The sequence below is a fragment of the Callithrix jacchus genome, chromosome 22, assembly GCF_049354715.1.
Source record: "Callithrix jacchus isolate 240 chromosome 22, calJac240_pri, whole genome shotgun sequence".
NCBI lineage: Eukaryota > Metazoa > Chordata > Mammalia > Primates > Cebidae > Callithrix > Callithrix jacchus.
In genome coordinates this window covers 29,939,121-29,963,720 of record NC_133523.1, presented here as the reverse complement: position 1 = coordinate 29,963,720, position 24,600 = coordinate 29,939,121, and the positions used below count along the sequence as shown (strand labels likewise).

General features: G+C 45.3%; 1 protein-coding gene and 1 non-coding gene across 4 annotated transcripts in view; both read right to left on the bottom strand.

The window, feature by feature from the left end:
• Positions 1-24,600, bottom strand: part of GPATCH1 (G-patch domain containing 1) — a 50,004-nt gene that overhangs the window by 7,461 nt on the left and 17,943 nt on the right. For 2 of the 3 annotated variants that reach the window (XM_002761989.5, XM_008987694.4), the window contains exons 8-17: positions 23,249-23,396; positions 20,018-20,097; positions 14,335-14,539; positions 11,723-12,022; positions 9,927-10,105; positions 8,922-9,049; positions 7,661-7,797; positions 7,163-7,329; positions 4,039-4,255; positions 1,891-1,998 (exon numbers count right to left, since the gene is read on the bottom strand). In XM_002761989.5, the coding sequence (XP_002762035.2) occupies positions 1,891-1,998; positions 4,039-4,255; positions 7,163-7,329; positions 7,661-7,797; positions 8,922-9,049; positions 9,927-10,105; positions 11,723-12,022; positions 14,335-14,539; positions 20,018-20,097; positions 23,249-23,396 (1,669 nt within the window). The remainder of the gene's footprint in view (positions 1-1,890; positions 1,999-4,038; positions 4,256-7,162; positions 7,330-7,660; positions 7,798-8,921; positions 9,050-9,926; positions 10,106-11,722; positions 12,023-14,334; positions 14,540-20,017; positions 20,098-23,248; positions 23,397-24,600) is intronic. The other variant, XM_054250580.2, reaches the window with a different exon arrangement.
• On the bottom strand, positions 1,061-1,198 carry LOC118150404 (U4 spliceosomal RNA). Its single transcript, XR_004738505.1, has one exon. It is a non-coding gene; the product is annotated as a U4 spliceosomal RNA (small nuclear RNA).

Genomic DNA, 24,600 nt, shown 5'->3' with positions numbered 1-24,600 from the left:
TGTAGTCCCAACTACTCAGAGGCTGAGGCAGGAGAATTGCTTGAACCTGGGAGTCGAAGGTTGCAGTGAGCCAAGATTACACCACTGCACTCCAGCCTGGGTGACAGAGCAAGACTCTGGCTCAAAAATAAAAGAAATACATTCACTGCAACTTGTCAAAACTTCATACTTTTTTTCTGTTTTTTATCCTGTCTTTGAAAACAGTTTACTAACCAAACCAATATTCACATATGGGCACCATGGAAAACTATAAAGTGAATAATGGAATTTACGTGTTATTTATAGATCTGAGCCATGTTACAGATGTTTGTTAATCCAGCCTTAAAAAAAATAATAAACCAGTCTAAATGTTTTAACCCGAGATGCCAATTTAAGATGGTACTTAATAGAAGTTGCGGACAGATACTTGGGGAATAGGATGGGGGTGGAGTGTATTTACCTCTGAAAGGACTATTTTATTTTATTTGCTATATTAGCTCAGGTAAACAGGAAGCTTGGCTGGCTGTGGTGGCTGGGAGGTTGAGGTGGGTGCATTACTGGAGCCCAGAAGTCCAAGGCTGCAGTGAGCTATGACAGCACCACTACACTCCAGCCTAGGTGACAGAATGAGACCCTGTCTGAAAAAACATCAATAAATAAATTAAAATTTTTAAACAAATAAGAGTCATAAATACTCTTCTCCTTGCAATTCCCCTCCCATCTTTGTATGCAATTTTTAAACTTTTCTTTATTATCTTTTTCTCTTTTTTTATTTTTTTATACAGACATGTCTCCCTGTGTCACCCAGGCAGGTCTCAAATTCCTGGGCTCAAGCGATCTGCCTGCCTCGGCCTCCCAAAGTGCTGGAATAACAAGTGTGAGCCACAGCACCTGGTCTTTTTTTTTTTTTTGAAACAGAGTCTTGCTCTGTCACCCAGGCTAGAGTGCAATGGTGCAATCTCAGCTTACTGCAACCTCCGCCCCCTGGGTTCAAGCAATTCTCCTGTCTCAGCCTCCTGAGTAGTTGGGGTTACAGGCACGTGCGTAAACATGTCCAGCGAATTTTTTTTTAAATATTCAGTCTCCAGAGACTGTCAAAAATTGCCAAAGCCAACTATATTGCAAGTCTTCATGGCAGGGTATTGGGTAGTTTTCAATTAGCAAATAATTGTGCCTCAGATAAACCTCATTGGCTACGATACTGCCACTACGCAAAGCTAATTTTTTTTTTTTTTTGAGATGGCGTCTCACTCTGTCACCCAGGCTAGAGTGCAATGGTGAAATCTCAGTTCACTGCAACCTCCACCTCCTGGGTTCAAGAAATTCTTGGCCTCAGCCTCCAGAGTTGGGATTACAGCCCACCATCACACCCGGCTAATTTTTTGTATTTTTAGTAGAGACAGGATTTCACCATCTTGGCCAGGCTGGTCTTGAACTCCTGACCTTGTGATCCACCCACCTCGGCCTCCCAAAGTGCTGGGATTACAGGCATGAGCCACCGCACCCGGCCTTAATTTTTGTATTTTTAGCAGAGATGGGTTTTGCCACGTTGGCCAGGCTGATCTCAAACTCCTGACCTCAGGTGATCCATCTACCTTGGCCTCCCAAGCTGCTGGGATTACAGGCGTGAGCCACTGTACCTGGCCAAGAAACTTATATTTCTATAACATAAGATACTTAGGACCCTCCTGTAAACAAGTGGCAGGTAAGGAAATGAAGTTTAGAGGTCTCTGAAGCTTTACAGGAACAACTATCATTTCAGGCACTAGGTGGAGACAACGGGTTTAAAACATCACTGAAAACACAAACCAGAAGCGAGCACATGTCTGGTCGGCTGTAAATCACACTGCCCCATCTCAGGGCAGTCACACACTGATAAAAAACGGATGAACCAAAGAGCTCTGCACTCACTGGGGCAGAAGACAGGAGGCAGCCGAGGGCCAAACTCTTCTCTTTCATCTATCTGCATCTTTTGTATTGAGAAGGAAGGTGGCGGCTCCTGTGGTGCTGGCACAAGAGCTGAAAAACAGCAGGGTGTTCATATTATTCATCTGCCCCATGTTAATGTCTCTGTGTCTTTCATTCATATCTGTTGCCATCAGATAATGTGTGCTTGCCCACACCACTTCACATCTGCCAGGTGCTAAGGATGCAGCAGTGAACACACAGACCCCAGCACTGCCCTTGCAGACTCTGGAGCTGGAAGTCAGTCACATGAGGGCACCTGTGACCAAGGGTACAAAGGGCTAAGGTATAGGATGGCAAGTGTGCCTGTGGGCACATTGCCTAGCTCCCCTAAGACCTGAAGGGTGAAAATGTGTCTCCCAGGAAGGGTTATCTGAGAAGGAAGAAGCTTACAAACCACCAGGAATGTAAGACTATGTCCCATCCCAGAGAACTGTGAGAGATGAGTGTCACTCAAATTATCAAAGAAAAAACCTTGAAGATAAATGATCATATTCACATTGATAATCTTGTTTTTTTAAACAGATTACTGTATTTTCAGATAGAAGAGATATAAAAATTTTAAGTCTGGGAAACTATACATCAAAGTGTTTACAGTGGTTATTTTTGGCCAGCCATGGTGGCTCATGCCTATAATCCCAGCACTTTGCGAGGCCACTTCAGGTGGATTCACTTGAGGCCTGGAGTTTGAGACCAGCCTGGCCAACATGGTGAAACCCTGACTTTACCAAAAATACAAAAATCAGCTGGGTATGATGGTGCACGCCTATAATCCTAGCTACCTGGGAGGCTGAGGCAGGAGAATCGCTTGAACCCGGGAGGCGGAGATTGCAGTGAGCTGAGATTGCGCCATTGCACTCCAGCCTGGGTGACAGAGTGAGACTCTGTCTCAAAAAAAAAAAAAAAAAAAAAAAAAGCCACAGTGGTTATTTCTGCGAAGTGGAATTACAAGAGATTCAAGCTTTCCACATTTCTCTAAACTTTTAAAATTCAAGTATAGATGACTTTATAATAAAAAATACAGGATTTTTTTCCACAGAAAAAGGAAACAGGCTGGTATTTGCAATCACCTAAGAAGAAACTATATATATTTTTATTTTATTACTTTTTGTAGAGATGGGTTCTTGAAATGTTGCCCAGGCTGCTCTTGAACTCCTGGGTTCAAGTGATCCTCCCACCTCAGCCTTCCAAAATGCTGGGATTATAGGGATGAGCCACTGTGCCTTATTTCTCACTAGATCTCAGTGAGCTGAGATCACGCCACTGCATTCCAGCATGGGTGACAGAGCGAGACTCTGTCTCAGGCTGGAGTGCAGTGGCACCATCTTGGGTCACAGCAACCACAGCCTCCTGGGTGGAAGCAATTCTGCCTCTGCCTCCTGAGTAGCTGGAATTACAGGCATGCACCACCATACCTGGCTAATTTTTGTATTTTTAGTAGAGCTGAGGTTTTACCATGTTGGCCAGGCTGGTCTTGAACTCCTGACCTCAAGTGATCCACTCGCCTCGGCCTCCCAAAGTGCTGGGATTACAGGCATGTGCCACCATGCCAACTAATTTTGTATTTTTAGTAGAGATGGGGTTTCTCCATATCGGTCAAGCTGGTCTCGAACTCCCGACCTCAGGTGATCTGCCCACCTTGGCCTCCCAAAGTGTTGGGATTACAGGCGTGAGCCACCAGCCTTTTTTTTTTTTTTTTTGAGATGGAGTCTCCTACACTAGTCTCCTCGACAGAGTTCGACACCAGCCTGGGCAACATGGCAAAACCCCGTCTCTACTAAAAATACAAAAATTAGCCAGGCATGGTGGCACGTGCCTATAGTTCCAGCTGTTCAGGAGGCTGAAGTGGGAGGACTGCTTGAGCCCAGGAGGTGGAGGCTGCAGTGAGCCCAAGACTGTGCCACTATACTCCACCATGGGGACAGAGCAAGACCCTGTTTCAAGGAAAACAAACAGACAGAGAAATATATATATATGTTGACATATCATTGATTGCTAATGATGTGAGTTTAAGATTACAGAGTAAGCAAAGAAGCAGCTGTCCTAGAGCATCATCTTCTCCTTTAAATCCCTGAGTCTCAAATACTGACATACCATGAACCACGGATGATGTTTCCCCCATGTCAATGTCTTGGGAGCTTTGGAAGTTGGCCTCCCCGGAGCCCGCCTGATCGTCCTCGCTGTCACCTTGCTCATCCTCAGAGGATGAGGACTTTTCATCTGAGGAGCTGGCAAAGATGGCCCTGAATAAGTCCATGGATGGGCGGCTCCCTTCTCCTTCAACCTGTGTGTCCACACCTTTGTTGACTGTCTGTATTAACAGTAAAATAAGAGTCAGGGATACAGAAGCAAGGTTAAAAGGGAGGAGACATTCTAGAATACACTCCCAGACACATATATTTATGTTTATGTTCATGTACCTGGGTATCCATAGCCACACACCACCCAACTAAACAGTGATCACTCACATAGCTCTTATTTTTGTGGTGTTTCTGAGTCAACAACTGTGGAATGTGCTTATGAGGTCAAAGCAGCTGAAACTTCGCATGGACTGGTCATTAATCAGAACTGCAAAGGATCCCCTAAAATGCAATAGAGCACTGTGCCTCTCTTCTGTTTCCAAACTCAGATTCAGGCAATTTAGCAAACCCCAACAAAATAAACTCAAAAGAATTCACACCCAGACACATCATAATCAAACAGCTAAAATCCGAAGACCAAGTAAAAATCTTGAAAGCAAGTAGGGAAGAAATCACCTCATTATGTATAGAGGAATAATTTGTTTTAGGGGGTTTTTTTTTGAGGCACGGTGTCACTCTGTCACCCAGGCTGGAGATCAATGGTATAATCATAGCTCATTGCAGTATTGACTTCCTGGGCTCAAGTGATCCTCTCACTCCAGCCCCCTGAGTAGCTGGGACCACAGGTGCATGCCACCACATCCAACTAGTTTTTTAACTTTTTGTAAAGATAGGCTCTCACTATGTTGCCCAGGGTAGTCTCAAGCTCCTAGCCTCAAATAAGCCTCCTGCCTCAGCCTCCCAAAGTGCTGAGATTATTGATGTGAGCCACCTGCCCAGCCTGAAGACAATCTGAATGGTTGAAGATTTCTCATCAGAAATGAAAGCCCAGAGGAGGTAGCAAATTAATTTTTAAAAATTATCAACCCAGAATTCTATCTCCAGCAAACACATCCTTCAGGAATGAAGACAAAAATATAAGACATTCTCATATAACAGAAATTTAAGAGAATCACTTGTTGAAACTGGTCTAAAAGAAATGATAAAGGAAGTTCCTCAGACAGAAGTGATAGGTAAGGGGAACGTGGAACTTCAAGGCTGAAGAAAGAGCAACAGAAATGGAAAATATCTGATTAAACAGAGTAGGCTATTATCTCTGTGTCAGTTCTTTTAAAATATGTGTAACGACTAAATGCAAAAATGATCACCACTGTTTGATGGAGTTTTCATTGTGTGTACATGTATGTAAGAGCATAGAGGGAGGAGAGTAAAAGGACCTACAGAGTGCTAAGTCTTCTCCATTCTACTTGAAGTGGTAAAACATTTAATTCTCAGTAGACTGTAAAAAGGTAAGTAGGTATGCTATAATCCCTCGAGCAATCACTAAAAACAAAAATCCTGAGAGTCACCAAAAAAACAGAAAAATTCAAATGAAATACTAAAAATTATTCAAGTAGGCTGAATAATTCACTCATGTCTGTAATCCCAGCACTTTGGGAGGCTGAGGTGGGTGGATCACAAAGTTAGGAGTTCGAGACCAGCCTAGCTGATATGGTAAAACCCCGTCTCTACTAAAAATACAAATATTAGCTGGGCATGGTGGCGTGCGCCTGTAGTCCCAGCTACTCGGGAGACTGAGGCAAGTGAATCACTTGAACCCAGGAGGCAGAGGTTGCAGTGAGCCAAGATTGCGCCATTGCACTCCAGCATGGACGACAGAGCAAAACTCCATCTCAAAAACAAAACAAAACAAAAAAAACGTTATTCAAGTAATCCAAAAGAAGTCAGGGAAGGGGGAGGGAAGGGACAAAAAAGTGGGGATAAACAGAAAATATAACATCATACACCTAAATCCAAAAATATGAACAATCACATTCAATGCAAATGTTCACTATAGATTATCAAAATGTATTTTAAGAAAGACTCAGTGACATGGTGTTCATAAGAAATCCACCTTAAATATAATTAAACAGATGTGTTAAAAAGTAAAAAAAAAATGAAAAAAATACATACTACACAAACACTGATCTAAAGAAAATTACCAGGGATAAAGAGTGATATTACATAGTATCAAAACGTCAACAGGGCATGGTGACTTATGCCTATAATCCCAGCACTTGGGGAGGCCAAGGCAGGAGGAATGTTTGAGGACAGGTGTTTGAGACCAACCTGGAAAAACACAGTGAGGCCCTTTCTCTGAAAAAAAAAAAAAATTAGCCAGGCATGGTGGTGTGTCCCTGCAGTTCCACCTACTTGGAAAGCTGAGGCAGAAGGATTGCTTGAGCCTGGGAGTTCGAGGCTACAGGGAGCCATTATCACACCTCTGCACTCCAGCCTGGGAACAGAGTAAAAGCTCATCTTTTAAAAAAAAAAAGGTCAATTCATGAAAAATAAATAGCAATCCTAGTTCAAGACTAGCCTGGCCAATATGGTGAATCCCCATCTCTACTAAACATACAAAAATTAGCCAGGCATGGTGGTGTACACCTGTAGTCCCATCTACTTGAGAAGCTGTAGCAGGTAAATCACTTGAACCCAGAGGGGAGGCGGAGCTTGCAGTGAACTGAAATCATGCCACTGCACTCCAGCCTGGGTGACAGAGCAAGACTCCACCTCAAAAAAAAAAGAGAGAGAAATAGCAATCCTAAATGTATATGTACCTAACAATAGCACTTCAAAATACATAAAGCAAAAATAACTTTGGAATACAGTTTGGTAGCTTCTTATAAAGTTAAATACACATGTACATATTTTCCAGGATTCCTACTACTAAGTTTGTACTCTAAAGAAAACTTCTATTCACACAAAAACCTGCACATGAATGCCCCCAGCAGCTTTATTTGTTAGAGCCAAAACTTAGAAACAAGCCAAATGGCCTTTAATGGATCAATAGTTGGCTGCCTCTGCTGGTGAGTCACTAAAGAGAAAAGCAAAGGCCACACTCAGCATAGCAAAGACAATCTGGAAGCCCCAAATACCTTATTTGTGGGTGATTCTGGTGCACGCTCTTCCTCTTTGTTTACGAAGGGGCTGGACTCCTCTTTAGGTGGCCCAGCTTTTGATCTAGCCAAACTTAAAAATTCACTAATGGAATCTTCTTTCTTTTCGTGTTTAGAGGTATCCCATCTGGATGGTTTTCTTGATTCTGAAAGGCAGGACATTCATCACTAGCAAGGAGAAGGCAAGTTCTTTACCATTGCTCTGTCATTCACTCAGAATGTCAGAGTACCCACTCTGGGGCCTGGCACCGTGCGGGGTGTTGGGAAGATAGGTGGCAGAGACTCAACCCCAGAGAGGAAATATCTGGACCATTACAACACGAGCTAAGTTATTAATAAGAGCAACTCTCTCAACAGAGGGAGAATATGCACCATTCATTCATATCATCAGGACTACATTACCCTTTAATTCTGTCTTCCTACAGGCTAGGGGTTGAGGCCCTCGTCAACTGGAGACCCCAAGGACGCCCTACTCACTGTCAGGACCTTGGTGCTGTGATGCTTTTTCACTTGATGCTTGAGTGGTGGGCAAGGAAGCTGTCTCTGGGAGCGTCAAAAAGTTGAAGACCGAGTACTTATCACGCTTCACTCTTGGTAAGCCAACTAAAGTTGAACTGGGAGTTGAAAAAAGAATCAATTTAATAATAACTGGTAGGATAAAATCCACCTCTTGAAAAGCTTTCCATCTCAAGTTTTCCGCATCTTCTGCAAGACTAAAAAGTCGCCCCCCTAGGATGCTTTCACTTCTCAAAGCAGTTTGAGAATCTGGATGGCTTTTAGGTCCCCTGAGTTTTTTCATTATGGTAAGGGCAAGAATTTAACTTTGAAAATGGATTTCCATTAAGGAAAAGTTCCACTGATAAAAATATACCTAAAGTTTCTGACAAAGTCTCTGGTTCGACTGCATATGCTATCTTTTTTTTTTTTGAGATTAGTCTTAATCTGTCACCCAGGCTGGAGTGCAATTGCGTGATCTCGGCTCACTACAACCTCTGCCTCCCAGGTTGAAGAGATTCTCCTGCCTCAGCCTCCCAAATAGCTGGGACTATAGGCACGTGCCACCACACCTAGCTAATTTTTGTATTTTTAGTAGAGACAGGGTTTCACCATGTTGGCCAGGCTGGTCTCAAACTCCTGACCTCAACTGATCCACCCTCCTCAGCCTCCCAAAGTGTAGGGATTACAGGCGTGAGCCATCACACCCAGCCTACTATCTTGAAGTGTTCTGTTTGTTTGCTTGATTTTTTAGAGATGGGGTCTTACTATGTTACCCAGGCTGGCCTCATACTCCTGAGCTCAAGCAATCCTCCTCCTGCCTTGGCCTCCCAAGCTAGGATTACAAGTACACACCATCACACCCCACCTCTTGAAGTGTTATTAACCAAATAAGAAAGTGTTTAACTTTTATAATGATAATTAGAAAATATAAGTAACATTATAAATGTAAACCACATGAGCAGTAATAAGGTGGCAAATGAGAGAGGCATGATGCTTTTGTAACTTGACATATCTGAGTTTCATAGCTTCTATATGCAATAAAGCTTGCTATCCAGATTTTTAGTAACAAATTATAGAAGTAATTTATCAAAGCAAATCTACAAAATGTATAGATTTGTGTATCCAGGGATATACAAATAAGTTCATGTAGAAAAAACAAGAGTAATTTATATGAGTATGTAAGAGGAAAATTAATATCAAGAATACGTTTTGTACTGATGTGAAGGTTTATCCAACTTACTCTGGATAAGGGTCAGGGACGTTAAACCTTTTACACAGAAGCTTGTCAGGGTGCCACTCAAACGTGTCTCGGGTGAGCTTCCCAAACATCTTCATCTTCACAGCTGACTGCTTGTCCGCAACATCATTCTGGGAAAGGACATGCATTCTGTTTTATCAAGTGGCCGCACATTGACCTGACTGCTTTCCCATTTAGAATTTCAGGCAATCTTCTAGAACTGTGAGAAAGCTTATGCTGTAACATTTTTGCTCCAGTACACTGGACACTAAGGCATAAAATGGTTTCTTATTCTCCTATACCATGTACCTTTTGATCTTCTCACTGAGGGATTAAAAATATTTGGCTAGGGGCCAGGTCCGGTTCCTCACGCCTAGAATCCCAGCACTTTGGGAGGCTGAGGTGGGCAGATCACCTGAGGTCAGGAGTTTGAGATCAGCCTCACCAAGATGGAGAAACGCCCATCTCTACTAAAAACACAAAATTAGCTGGGCATGGTAGCAGGCGCCTATAATCCCAGCCGTTCAGGAGGCTGAGGCAGGAGAATTGCTTGAACTAGGGAGGCAGAGGTTGCAGTGAGCTGTGATTATGATACTGTACTCCAGCCTGGGCAACAGAGTGAGACTCGGTCCCCTCCCCCCCTCCAAAAAAAAGGGCCAGGCGCAGAGGTTCATGCCTGTAATCCCAGCACTTTGGGAAGCCGAGGCGGGTGGATCACCTGAGCTCAAGAGTTTGAGGCCAGCCTGACCAACATGGAGAAACCCTGTCATTACTAAAAATACAAAATTAGCTGGGTGTGGTAGCACATGCCTGTAATCCCAGCTACTTGGGAGACTGAGGCAGGAGAATCGCCTGAACCTAGAGGCAGAGGCTGCAGTGAGCCAAGATCATGCTATTGCACTCCAGCCTGGGCAACAAGAGCAAAACTCCATCTCAATATGTGTATATTTGGCTAGGCAGTGTTTTAATATTAAAGTTTACAAGGTAAGAGACATGATGACAACAGACCTCTTGGTCTCGAGGGACTTCAACCTGATCTGAGTCGTCCTCCTCCTTGGCATGAGTGAACCTGGAGGACAAGGTCGAATGGGAAGACCTGTACAGCAGGGCCGCCCGGGCAAACTCATCCCGTTCTCGGCCTCGCTCCCACTCAGTCATGCTGGGGTCCAGGCAGCGCTCCAGAGCATCTTTGGGACAGAAAATAAGAAGTGGCTTCACTTCTCAGAAAAACATGGGGCTTATAAGAGAACATCTGCTGGGCACCATTGTATCCCTGTCTATTTCACAAGTCCTTATCTTTGTTGTTATGACCATGGGAATTTGGCAGGTAATATTGCTCTTTCCTTCAAAATCATGCTTTTAAAAAAAATTTAGGCCAAGCGAAGTGGTTCACGCCTGTAATCCCAGCACTTAAGGAGGCCTAGGCAGGCAGATCACTTGAGGTCAGGAGTTTGAGACCAGCCTGGCCAACATGGTGAAATCCTGTCTCCACTAACAATACAAAAATTAGCTGGGCATGGTGACGCACCCCTATAATCCCAGCTGCTCAGGAGGCTGAGGCAGGAGAATCACTTGAACCCAGGAGGCCGAGGTTGCAGTGAACCAAGGTTGCAGTGAGCCAAGATTACACCAGTGCACTCCAGCCTAGGCAACAGAGCAAGACTGCATCTCAAAAAAAAAAAATTAAAAAAAATTTTAAAAGCATATATATATATATATATTTTTTTTTCTTTTTTTGGTAGAGGCAGGATTTTTAGTAGAGACAGGGTTTCTCCATGTTGGTCAGGCTGGACTCGAACTCCCAACCTGAGATGATCCACCCTCCTTGGCCTCCCAAAATGTTGGGATTATAGGTGTTAGCCACTGCACCTGGCCTTTAAAAAAAATTTTTTTTAAGCCAATAAACATTAGTGATGTAGGTTCCTAGTAGAGCATTAAAGCACAGTAAATAGACTTTACACTCCGTAAAGATCTGTTTTCAAAAAACAACCCTATAATTTACTGATAACGTCTCACAAGGACTACTGCATACAACAGCAACCCCTTGCTGGGCACGGTGGCTCATGCCGGTAATCCCAGCACTTTGGGAGGCCGAAGCGGGTGGATCACAGGGTCAGGAGTTCGAGACCAGTCTGGCCAAAATGTTGAAACCCCCCCCTACTAAAAATACAAAAATTAGCTGGGCGCGGTGGTACGCGCCTGTAATCCCAGCCACTCAGGAGGCTGAGGCAGGAGAATCGCTTGAACCCGGGAGGCAGAGATTGCAGTGAGCTGAGATCGCACCATTGCACTCCAGCCTGGGTGACAGAGTGAGACTCTGTCTCAAAAAAAAACAACAGCAACCCCTTTCCTCATTCTTGCCATATTTACTTCACAGACCACAAAGTGATTTTTTTTCCCTATGTAATGGTTCAATAGCTAACTATTGTTTTAAGTCCAGTTTTAGACTATGAGTCAGGAGTGGATGGTCAGGATCTTCAGATAAGGTGGAAGATGATGTTGATGTGAAATGTGAAATACAAGTCAAGGACTTGCAAACACCAAATGGTCTGTAAGTTAGCACTGGCCACCGCCAGCTGTGTTCTCTGTTAAACAGTTAGCTTTGGCCTGAGATATGAACATAAGCTAACTGTTCTTGCTTTCTGATGTCAAGAGCCTGAAACCTTTGCACTGTTTGCAGCAGGATAAAGCAAAAACACTGACAGACTGAGATACTTCAACTGTCAATCTGGGTCTAGGATGGGAAGAGTGAGATCATAACCCTGCCCTGGCTGAGATGTAGGAGACCCAGGCCCAGCACCCACCTTTCTGACCCTGTTTCATGTGTACTAAAAACTCTTCATATCGCTTTTGTTTTTCTGGATCTTTGGCGAAAGGCTTGAAGTTGCTGGCTTTTAGGGTGGCCATCCTACCACCCAATGCCATGTGCCAAGAGCAATGCCCTGCAGCTGCTGCAGGGGAGGGCTGGGCTCGGCTGCTCTGGGCGTTCTGGGCCAGACTCCTGGCCTTGAGCTGAGCTGCTTTAAGGTCAGATGCCTGCTTCATTTCTTTGATTCTCTCTTTATCTTTTTGGGACAGAAATTCTAACACTGAAGTAGCTGAACCTAAATAAAACAGTAATCAGAAGAGATGAAAAGAGTCATAAGACAATCACATTTACATTTCTCTGTACATACATTTTCAATATTACAAATTTAGATAATTGAGGATGAGCATTTTATGTTTAGTGTTTCATTTATAGTCATATATCCCTGTGGACTAGACAATGATAAAATAAGATTCCTCTTTTTTTTTTTAGAGATGAGGTTTCACCATCTCTAAACCTTTGGCCAGGCTGGTCTTGAACTCCTGACCTCAAGTGATCCACCCGCCTTGGCCTTCCAAAGTGCTGGAATTACAGGTGTGAGCCATCTCACCCAGAATTTTTTTTCTTTTTTTTATGATGGAGTCTCGCTATGTTGCCCAGCCTGGAGTGCAGTGGCATGATCTCAGCTCACTGCAACTTCTGCCTCCTGGCTTCAAGCGATTCTCCAGTCTCGGCTTCCTGAGTAGCTGGTACTATAGGTGCACGCCACCATGCCTGGCTAATTTTTTGTATTTTTAGTAGAGATGAGGTTTCACTATGTTGGCCAAGCTGGTCTTGAACTCCTGACCTCAGATGATTTACCTGCCTTGGCTTCCCAAAGTGCTGGGATTACAGGCACGAGCCACCATGCCCAGACGATCCCTATGTGTTTTTTGAGACATGGTCTCACTCTGTCACCCAGACTGGAGTACAGTGGTGTGATCATGGCTCCCTGCAACCTCCGCCTCTTGGGCTCAAGTGATCCTCCCACCTCAGCCTCCTGAGTAGCTTAGACCACAGACACACAACTATCATGCCCAGCTCCTTTTTGTATTTTTTGTAGAGACAGGATTTCACCATATTTCCCAAGCTGGTCTCAACTCCTGGGTTCAGGAGATCGCCCCACCTTGGCCTCCCAAAGTTCTGGTACTACATACATGAGCCACTGTGCCCAGCTAAGATTCCTGTTTTACAGTCAGCAAAAACGGAAGTTAACACACGCACACTTACAGGTCATGTGAGTGGTCCCAGGATGGAGAACCTGACATCCCCAGCTCCAGACCTTCAGTCTGCCACAACTAGCCCTGGTTCCGCTTGCAGCTCCCCAGCAAGCCCTCATTTGTGGCACAAACACTCATGGGTGCTAACCCCATGCCAGGACCTGGCCCAGGAGCTCAGAGGACAGTGAAGACAGGAAGGAAGTAAAGGAGCAGCATGCCAGTCCTCAATAGAGGAGGGCGATGAAAAAAGCAGGGCCGGGCATGGTGGCTCATGCCTGTAATCCCAGCACTTTGGGAGGCCGAGGAGGGTGGATCACCTGAGGTTGGGAGTTCGAGACCAGCCTGACCAACATGGAGAACCCCATCTCTACTAAAAATACAGAAAATTAGCCGGGCGTGGTAGCTCATGCCTGTAAGCCCAGCAGGAGAATTGCTTGAACCCGGGAGGTGGAGGTTGCGGTGAACCTAGCCTCGCACTCCAGCCTGGGCAACAAGAACAAAAATTCCGTCTCAAAAAAAAAGGAAAAAATAGGGCAACAATAAAGGTTGTGATTTGAATGACTTCAACCAAACTGAAGGCATAAAAACAGCCTTGGCCGTGCGCAGAGGCTCAAACCTATAATTCCAGCAACTTTGGGAAGCTAAGAGTTCCAGACCAGCCTGGGCAACAGAGTGAACCCCCACCTCTGTTTAAAAAAACTATTTTTTTAATGTGCCAGTTGCAATGGCTCATGCCTATAATCCCAGCACTTTGGCAAGCCAAGGTGGGCAGATCACGAGGTCAGGAGTTCAAGACCAGCCTGGCCAACACAGTGCAACCCTGTCTCTACTACAAATACAAAAAATTAGCTAGGCGTGGTGGCGGCCTGTAATCCCAGCTACTTGGGAGGCTGAGGCAGAATTGCTTGAACCTGGGAGGTAGAGGTTGCAGTGAGCGGAGATCACGACGTTGCACTCCAGCCTGGGCAACAGTGCGAGACTCGGTCTCAAAAAAAAAAGTGCCAAGTGTGGTGGTGGCACATGCCTAGAGTTCCAGCGACTTGGGAGGCTGAGGTGGGAGGATTGCTTGAACCCAGGAGTTCCAGGTTATAGAGAGTTATCGAGACACTATCTTCAGCCCGGGTGACAGATGTTATCTCAAAATAAATAAATAAATACTTAAAATTTGAAAAAAGAAGTAAAAGATATGCACATTATTACATATGCCATTTACAATCAACAGTGTTATTTCCATAGTTCAGGAATACAAATTCATATAAAAAACTTCAGTGGGAAAACAACTTTCGATTTTGGTTTTGATAACTTGAGTTATGTTAAATGTAATGATTCCAGTCTTCTCCATGGCACATACCTTGCACAGGCATCTCTCCGAGCAACTCTGCCCGTTTGGAGGCATTCAGTTGGTGCTTACTGTGTGTCCCTGGGTCAGGCATTGCCTTTCCAGTGGACTCTGATAATACCTGCAGTAAGTGGGAGTTCTCGGCGGTGGCGGCCACCATGGGTCTGAAATGATGCACTGGTCGATAGTCTCTTGGCAGCTCCGGGGGTGGGTAGATCTTAACAAAACAAGACAAAACCCAGAAAATATAGGTTGCAAGATTATGTTTGATTTAATCAGGAAAACATGTTAACTCTGAGCCTTGTTAACCATGCCCCTTCCCAGGTTAACATCCAGCAGACAGGCAGCACAAGAACAGGCAGGCCAGAGGTCCAGCCAGCATCCCCTCTGGACCTGGAGGGTCACGAGAGCCACTGTGTTCCAGGGATCAGGCATTCTGAATATTCTTCCACCCATTTCTATTTTTTTTTTTTTGAGACAGAGTTTTGCTCTTGTTGCCCAGGCTGGAGTGCAATGGTGCAACCTCAGCTCATGGCAACCTCCACCTCCCGGGTTCAAGCGTTCTCCTGCCCGAGCCTCCCTAGTAGCTGAGATTACAGGCATGCGCCACCATGCACTACTAATTTTGTATTTTTAGTAGAGACGGAGTTTCTCCAGGTTGGTCAGGCTGGTCTCCAACTCCCGACCTCAGGTGATCCGCCCACCTCAGCCTCCCAAAGTGCTGGGATTACAGGCATGAGTCACTGCACCCAGCCTCCTCCCACCCATTTCTACAGAGAGAAGCTAATCTGCCTGTTTTATAGGATGAGAACAATAAAGATGACAATAGATCAGAAATGTGAGGGCCTACAGACAGGACAGGCCCACTGTACATAAGAAAACCTAAAAAAGTACTATTCAAAGCATAAAAGAAAAATAATGACTGGACTCAGTGGTTCACTCCTATAATCCTAGCACTTTGGGAAGCCAAGGTGGGAGGACTGCTTGAGCCCAGGAGTTCATGACCAGCCTGGGCAACATAGTGAGACCCCATCTATACAAAACTAAAAAGAATTATTTAAAAAATAATTGCGGGTGCAGTGGATCACGCCTATAATCCCAGCATGTTGGGCGGCCAGGGTGGGTGGATCATCTGAGCTCAGGAGTTTGAGACCAGCCTGGCCAACATGGTGAAACCCCATTTCTACTAAAAATACAAAAATCAGCTGGGCATGGTAGCATACACCTGTAATCTCAGCTACTCAGGAGGCTGAGGCAGGAGAATTGCTTGAACCTGCGAGGCAGAGGTTGCAGTGAGCTGAGACTGTGCCACTGCACTCCAGCCTAGGTCACAGAGTGAGACTCTGTCTCAAACAAAAATAATGATAATAATTATTAAATAACAGCCAGGTGCAGTGGCTCACACCTGTAATCCCAGCATTTTGGGAAGACCTGTAATCCCAGCACTTTGGGAGGCCAAGGCAGGTGGATCATTTGAGGTCAGGAGTTCAAGACCAGCCTGGCCAACATGGTGAAACCTTATCTCTACTAAATATATAAAAATTAGCCAGGCATGGTGGCAGATGCCTGTAATCCCAGCTACTTGGGAAGTTGAATGAGGAGAACTGCTTGAGCCTAGGAGGTGGAGGCTGCAATGAGCCGAGATTGCACCACTGCATTCCAGCCTGGGTGACAGAGTGAAACTCTATATCAATAATAATAATAATAATAACAACAACAACAACTAGTTATTTTTAAATTCAGAATTCTTTTTTCTAGTTATGTTTCACTTCCAAATTGAAGCTTCAGGCCTTATTTTTTTCTTTCTTTTTTTTTTGAGACAGTCTTGCTCTGTCACCCAGGCTGGAGTGCAGTGGTAAGATCTTGGCTCACTGCAACCTCTGCCTCCTGGGTTCAGGTGATTCTCCTACCTCAGCCTCCCAAGTAGCAGGAATTACAGGCACACATCACCACATATGGCTAAGTTTTAGATTTCTAGTAGAGACAAGGTTTCACCATGTTGGCCAGGCTCATCTCAAACTCCCAACCTCAAATGATCCACCTGCCTTGGCCTCCCAAAGTGCTAGGATTACGGGCATGAGCCATTACGCCCAGCCTATTTTTTCATCCAAGATATTACTATGAATACTGTGGGTAAAACTGAGAGGACCTGGCCTAGGAACCTGGTGGGCAGTGGAGACAGGAATTTAAAAATTTTGATTTAAAAGTTAACTGAAGTGAAACTGAAATATATTTGGGAAATTTGGGGATTTCTAATACTGACAGGCATGAATGATGGCATAGCAGACAAGTTAAAATAAAGTATCAGATATTGTTAAATAACTGTATTAAATGGTCTCCCTTGTTCTTGGTCTAACAAACCCATGTGTTTGTTATTTAAGCTATTTTCTAGACTCTTCTTTACTATTTCCACCCCCCCCCCCGCAAATTCACACTGAATTTTTAAGCTACGTGAAAGCTAAAGTCCATGATGAACTAACTCCGTAGCTGAGAGCTACGAGCCCGCTCTCCTGATGCCTCTCTACTCTGGTTCTCAGGCCCAGGTACATGCTGGATTCGCCTGGGGAGCTGTAACTATACTGATGCCTGCGCCCCACCCCAGAGAGTCTGATACAACGGGAGTTCCTGAAGCTCCCCAGGTGGTTGTTAAGGAGCAGCCTGGGTGAAGCCCCTGCCACAGTGAGAGTCCATCAAGAGTGGTGCTATCACTGTCAAGAAATCCTGTTGTTTATCACCTTAGCCTCATCGCCTTCTGGAGACAGACCCCCAAATCAGCCAGAAAACCCTCTCATGTCACCACCACACAAAAACCCAGAGGAGCATGGCAGAAAAGAGGAGTATGCCTGAAATTTCTCTATCCTCCATGGGATTCATAGTATTTCTTTCTTCCTTTTTTTTTTTTTGAGACAGGGTCTCACTCTCTCCCAGGCTGGAATGCAGCGGCCAATCCTGGCTCACTGAAGCCTCAACCTTCCTTCCAGGCTCAAGCAATCCTGCCACCTCAGGCCCCCAAGAGGCTGGGACTACAGGAACATACCACCACACCTGGCTAATTTTTGTGTGTGTTTCTAATAGAGATGAGGTTTCGCCATGTTGCCCAAGCCATTCTCAGACTCCTGGACTCTTGCAATACACCTGCTTTGGCCTCCAAAAGTGCTAGGATTACAGGCATGAGCCACACACCCGGCCTTGGATTGAAAGTATATTTCTCTCTCTCTCTCTCTCTCTCTCTCTCTCTCTCTCTCTCTCTCTCTCTCTCTCTCTCTCTCTCTGCCAAATCACTCTTCCGTTTCACCTCTAGCCTCAGATCCAGAGAACCATCTAAATCTGTGTGTGAAAGGCTAGGTGAATGCAGTCTTCCTCTGAAGTCTTCCTGCCCAAAGCTCTACTCTAGCAAACCACCAGGAACCCCCAAGACTGTATCTCTCCACTTAGGGATCTTTGTCCCATGACTCTATACTTGTGTGACTGTCACCTTCGTCGGATGGGAGCTATCTGGGGCCAGGCTGGCCTATTTATCCTAAGGACCAGTGAGTGCTTCTCCATCATTTTTAAACTATGTTTCCTTTTCTTTTTAGAGACGAAGTCTCACTCTGTCGCCCAGGCTGGAGTGCAGTGGCACAATCTTGGCTCACTGCAACTTCTGCCTTCTGGGCTCAAGCAATTCTCCTGCCTTAGTTTCCCGAGTAGCTGGGATTACAGACAAATACCACCACGCCTGGCTAATTTTTGTATTTTTAGTAGAGACAGGGTTTCACCGTGTTGGCCAGGCTGGTCTTGAACTCCTACCCCCATATCCCCCTTGCCATCCAAAGTGTTGGGATTACAGGTGTGAGCCACCACACCCAGCCTTATGCTTCCTTTTCATATATGTAAAAGACATGCATTTTCTATTAATGTTATTTGACATTTCTGGTAATAATAACAGCTTATTGTGTGCCCAGCACTGTCCTAGATATATTCTGCTGGCTATCACAACACAGGAACTATCACAATGAAACAAATCAAAGCTGTCCCCTGGCCTCCCATGCCCCGGACAACTACAGGCCAACCCTTAGAGGTACTGAACAAATATTTGCTGAATAAAACAACAAAAAGCTGATTAAAGCATGAAACACTCTAAAACAGGAATGCTGACAAGGCAGATGGCCAGGCACCCTTCCTGGGTTGGCCAGCACCCCAACTCCCTCCCGAGTGTGCTTGTAAGCATGTGGCTTTGGTGGTTACAGGAAGAGCGAGATATGGCCTAAGAGCAGAGCTTCACATGTAGCTGTGACAGCATCTCACAAAAACAAAGCGATCTGCAAAGGCATGCAGAGCTCTCTTTTTTTTTTTTCAGATGGAGTCTCACACTGTTGCCTGGGCTGGAGTGCGGTGGTGTGATCTCAGCTCACTGCAACCTCCACCTCCCAGGTTTAAGCGATTCTCCTGCCTCAGCCTCCTGAGTAGCTGGGACTACAGGTGCCCACCACTATGCCTGGCTAATTGTTTTGTGTTTTTAGTAGAGACAGGGTCTCACCATGTTGCCCAGGCTGGTCTCAAACACCTGACCTCATGATCCACCTGCCTAAGCCTCCTGAAGTGCGGGGATGACAGGCGTGAGCCCCCGTGCCCGGCCAGAGCTCTCCTGGAACATCAGCCACCTGCACATGGCTTCTCTCCCTTCTGCTCGGCTCAGCTGAAGCGGTCAGAGAACCTTGCCCATGCTAGCTTCAGAGCATGGGGAGAAGCCAGGGCTATAGGTTAGCTGGCTTTCTTCATATTTTCCACTTTTCCTTAACCTACATTTCCCCTAGAATCATGGCAATTTCATTCTTCCACGGTTTCTAATGTATGTCTCTCTTAATGTAAATAGCCACTCAAAGTTTGAATTTAAAATATTAGCAATTAGACACTTTTATCACAATGTAGCTACTGACTGATATTCCTTTCCTTTTTTTTTTGGGACAGAGTTTCACTCTTGTCACCGAGGCTGGAGTGCAATGGCGCAACCTTGGCTCACTGCAACCTCTGCCTCGCAGGTTCAAACCATTCTCCTGCCTCAGCCTCCCAAGTAGCTAGGATTACAGGCATGTGCCACTGCACCCAGCCAATTTTTATTTTTAGCAGAAATGGGGTTTCTCCATGTTGGTCAGGTTGTTCTCAAACTCCTGACCTCAGGTGATCTGCCCACCTCAGCCTCCCAAAGTGCTGGGATTACAGGCATGAGCCACTGTGCCTGGCCCTGATATTTCTCATGTAGAATGTTTTTCTTTTTTTGTGTGTGAGATGGAGTCTTGCTGTGTCTCCCAGGCTGGATTAAGTGCAGTGGCACAATCTTGGCTCACTGCAACCTCTGCCTCCCAGGTTCAAGCAATTCTATTGCCTCAGCCTCCCGAGTAGCTGGGATTACAGCCACCACGTCCAGCTAATTTTGGCAATTTTTTTAGTAGAGATAGTGTTTCACTGTGTCGGCCAGATAGGTCTCAACCCCTGATCTCAAGCAATCCACCCACCTCGGCCTCTCAAAGTGCTAGGATTACAGGTGTGAGCCACCATACCCAGTCTATTTTTCTAGACAATCACTAGTAACTAGGCTGTTGTTGTTTTAAAAACATAATTTACTTATCTTTCCCATTGTTAATAGAACTCAGATCACATAGCAGCAAATATTTTAAGCACTAAACCAGTAAAACAAGAAAAAAGTTTTTCTTACTTTCTTAGAAGATAAAGGTTTAGAAGCCAAGGAAAATCCATCCAAAATTTTGCCAACGTATCGAAGGTCTTTCTCTGATTCTACAAAATGATGTCATTGATTAATTCCAGAAGCAGAGACGATTAGAATAAGACAGAACATGTCAGTGTTGGACATTCTTATCTCTAAGAACGTAAATAGTACATGTCATACATGATATCACTCAACTGTACCAGTAAAGGGAAGAATAAGTAGCATGCAAAGCCCCACACCTCTGTTGACTCAGTGACGAAGGCCCAGCCCACACCACCCTTGACATTTTAGGCTACCCAGGTCACAGGCTGTGGTCCTCCCAGACAAGTTACTGACGTAACTTTTAGAAAAAGTACCTTAGGTGGCTCATGCCTATAATCCCAGCACTTTGGGAGGCCAAGGCAGGTAGATCACAAGGTCAGGAGTTCAAGACCAGCCTAGCCAAGATGGTGAAACCCCATCTCTACTAAAAATACAAAAATTAGCCAGACAAGGTGGCAGGTGCCTATAATCTCAGCTATTCAAGAGGCTGAAGCAGGAGAATTGCTTGACCAGGAAGCAGAGGTAGCAGTGAGCTGAGATCACACCACTGCACTCCAGCCCGGGAGATAGCAAAAGTACTATCTCAAAAAAAAAAAAAGGACCTTAGGGGCACCAAAGGGTATACCCCATGGAGTAAAAGATCTCAAGAAAAACCACCAAGAGAACAAGTATGGGGAAAAATAAAAATCACAACTGTGACCGCATCATGTGTAAAACTAGGTGAAGAACTACGGAGTGACTACCTGGCCTTCTCCTTAGCAACAATCCAAATAGGGACAAAAGGCAATGCCACCAGGTCAGCCTGTAATCTCATCTTAGTACAAATTAAAGGGGACATATGCCTTTTTCTCAAACAAAATTCTAAGAAGACATAAAGATCACAGCCATAGGAAACTGAATGGCCAATGCTCTCTGTCCCGGAGCTGGGGATTGTCTCCTGGTCATAGAGACAACCGCATCAACAAAAGCCCTTTGATTTGATTCTCAAGGTTTTCCTTGTAGTGGTTCTGCCAAAAGTCCTCATATATGAACTGCATTCTCTGCACTCAAAAGCCCCTTTTATGACTATCACAAGCTCTTATATGGGCTAGGAGCTCAGCCCTGGAGCAGGAAACAGCCCGCAGGGCAGATGAGCTAAGGCTTTTAGCCACTCATCATTCAGCACCGCCATATCACTCCCCTCCCCATAAAACAATTCTTTGTGCTTTGACTCATATTGGGCTTTTTTTTCTTTTTCTTTTTTTGACATGGAGTCTCGCTCTGTCACCAGGCTGGAGTGCAGTGGTGCGATCTCGGCTTACTGCAACTTCTGCCTCCTGGGTTCAAGCGATTCTCATGCCTCGGCCTCCTGAGTAGCCACAATTACAGCCACACGCCACCATACCCAGCTAATTTTTGTATTTTTTAGTAGATACGGGGTTTCACCATGTTGGCCAGAATGATCTCAATCTCCTGACCTCGTGATCTACCCGCCTCGCCCTCCCAAAGAGGTAGGATTATAGGCATGAGCCACTGCGCCCAGCATGTTGGGTTTTTTTTAAGCATCTAGAACTTACTAAAATTTCTTCAGGTAATGTGGGATTCAATTTCACATTCTTAGAATTTGTATTCTCTCAAAACCCAGAAATTTCATGTTTATGAATTCATTCTGAAGAATTCTGAAGAAATAAACAAATGTGCATACAGACAGAACCAGAAAAATATTCATTAGAGCCCTACTGATCATGGGAAAAAAATATAAGAATTTAAAAAACAACCATGGCCAGGCTGGTGGCTCACGCCTGTAATCCCAGCACTTCAGGAAGCTGATGTGAGTGGATTACCTGAGGTCAGGAGTTCAAGACCAGCCTGGCCAACATGGTGAAACCCAGTCTCTACTAAAAATACAAAAAATTATCCAGGCATGGTGGCACATTCCTGTAATCCCAGCTACTCAGGAGACTGAGGCAGGAGAATCGCTTGAACCCAGAAGGCAGATGTTGCAGTGAGCCGAGATGGTGCCACTGCTCTCCAGCCTGGGCAACAGAGTGAGACTCCATCTTCAAAAAAAAAATTGGTAGTCTATTATGATATATTAACATATCTTTGTTTAAGTTATATAAAAATAATTCATAGTTTTGGGAGAGAAATTAGAAACTATAGGAAGGCAAAGGGAAGAAAGCTCAGAAGCTAAACGACTCAAGAGAAAAAAAATTTGAAAGAAAAAAAGAGGAAGTAACAGCAACCCACTGACCTCCCAGAGGTTAAGTCTCCTAACACTGGGTACACATGCCCTTCCAGCATCCTATGTAAAATCCTGGTTCCCTGTCATACCATCCCAGTCAAGTGACACATGACTGTACGATAACCAAAGAATAGGTGGTGCCATTTCTTCAGTCTTTGGGGCAGGTTCTATGCCAAACACTGAGTTATACCACTTAATTCTCGCAACCACCTCTAGAGTGGATTTTATCTCCAATTTACAAATGTGGACTTCAATGCCCAGAGAGGTTATAGACTTGCCTAAGGTCACAAAGCTGGGCAGTGGCGAGCTGGCATCCAAATTCAGGTGTGACTGACTCCAAATCACATGCCACTAATACCAACTCTACACTGTCTGCCTCTGCACCTTTTCTGGAAACAACTGGAATGCGACTTTGAACCACAGGATCTGATCCATCTTGAAATGTCAACACAGCTTGAAGTTAAGGTTGTGTTGAGAGATGTTGGCCTCTTATTCCAACAATAACCCCCTCAGAGCCAGGGACTCAAGGGAGGAGATGGACTGGGCACCCAGCTCCATCTAGCTGCAGGCTGTTGGTGTACCTGCCTCCTGGACCCCTGACCTGACCTTCTGACCTGCCATGTGCGTTGGCCTCCTTTGGCCGCCTGCCCAGTTCGTCGAGGTCTGGGTGCTTCCCTTTAACCTACTGCCAGCTCTCAGCAGCCATGTGGCCACTGGTCTAGGCATTCTCTCTTTCCCTGATTATACACCTCTCGCTCCTTCCCACCTGGGCCCCACCTTGACAACTGGCTTTGGCTTTGGCCAGGTCTGAATCCTGCCTTTGTTTCACTTCCCACGCCTCACTTCTGTTTTGCTTCTCATCCTGTGTCTTTGACCTGTATCGCTCTTGCAGCCCCTCCTTCCTGATACGCTGATGCTTGGTTCTGCCACCAGGTTTGCATCCGTGGAATTACCTTTCTGGTTTTTATACTGCCTGGGCGCTGTCCAGCCATAGAGTCCATCTCCAGGCTCCTCGTCCTTCAGAACAGTGTCATACTTGGATAGAGTTTCTGTGGCATAGATATCATCGTCTTCCTCTTCCAGGGCACCTACACCAAAAGCCTTTAAAAAACAAGGTGTCACACTGAGTCCAGGTTTTAGGGTCTGCCTGTCATCTTTAGGGATAAAGCTACTTAAAGGATGTGACTGGAAACCACGTTAGCACTTCAAGATCACCAGGAGAGAAGGGAACAGGAGTCCCAGATCAACACAGACACGAGCTTTTGGCAAACAATGACCAGATATAATGCCACGTCCCCAGTGCTAATGCTGCCTTCCAGTCCCCACAACAGCCATGGCTCCAAGTCCTAGCACAGGAAGGGGAGTGGAGATCAAAGCCAAGCAGCAGTGCAGGGGTGGAAATGTGGCTCCCAAGAGGAGAAAGGGAGAAATGTTCATCGACTGATCAGTGTGGCCTGGGGCCGCTGGCGGCCGGGGTCTGAGGACCGCTGCTACTCTACTGGCCACTACAGGAACTCCTGGGATCTGCAGGAAGGAGCCTCTAACAACTAACATTTTTGTTTAAAAGATTGAACAAAAAACCACATGTATAAAAAGGAAAGGTGGCCAGGGCCAGTGGCACATACCTGTAATCCTAGTACTTTCAGAGGCCGAGGCAGGTGGATCACCTAAGGTCAGGAGTTCAAGACCAGCCTGGCCAACATGTGAAACCCCATCTCTACTAATAATATAAAAATTAGGCTGGGCACAGTGGCTCACACCTGTAATCCCAGCACTTTGGGAGGCCAAGGTGGGTGGATCACGAGGTCAAGAGATTGAGATCATCCTGGACAACATGGTGAAACCCTGTCCCTACCAAAAATACAAAAATTAGCTGGGTGTGGTGGCGCATGTCTGTAGTCCCAGCCACTCGGGAGGCTGAGGCAGAAGAATCACTTGAACCCAGGAGGAGGAGGTTGCAGTGAGCTGATATCCTGCCACTGCATTCCAGCCTGGCAACAGAATGAGACTCCATCTTAGGAAAAAAAAAAAAAAAAAGTAGCTGGGCATGGTGGTGCATGCCTATAATCCCAGTTACTCAGGAGGCTGAGGCAGGAGAATCACTTGAACCAGAGGCGGAGGCTGCAGTGAGCTGAGATTGCACCGCTGCAATCCAGCCTGGGCAATAGAGCAAAACTCCGTCAAAAAAAAAAAGGTAATAATGAAACGGCAAAGTCACCATTTTAAAAATGCATTTTCAGAACTTTTGATCTGGTTCCACTTGAGGATTAGGGGGGAAATGAAAAGAACCTCTAAATCAATTTGA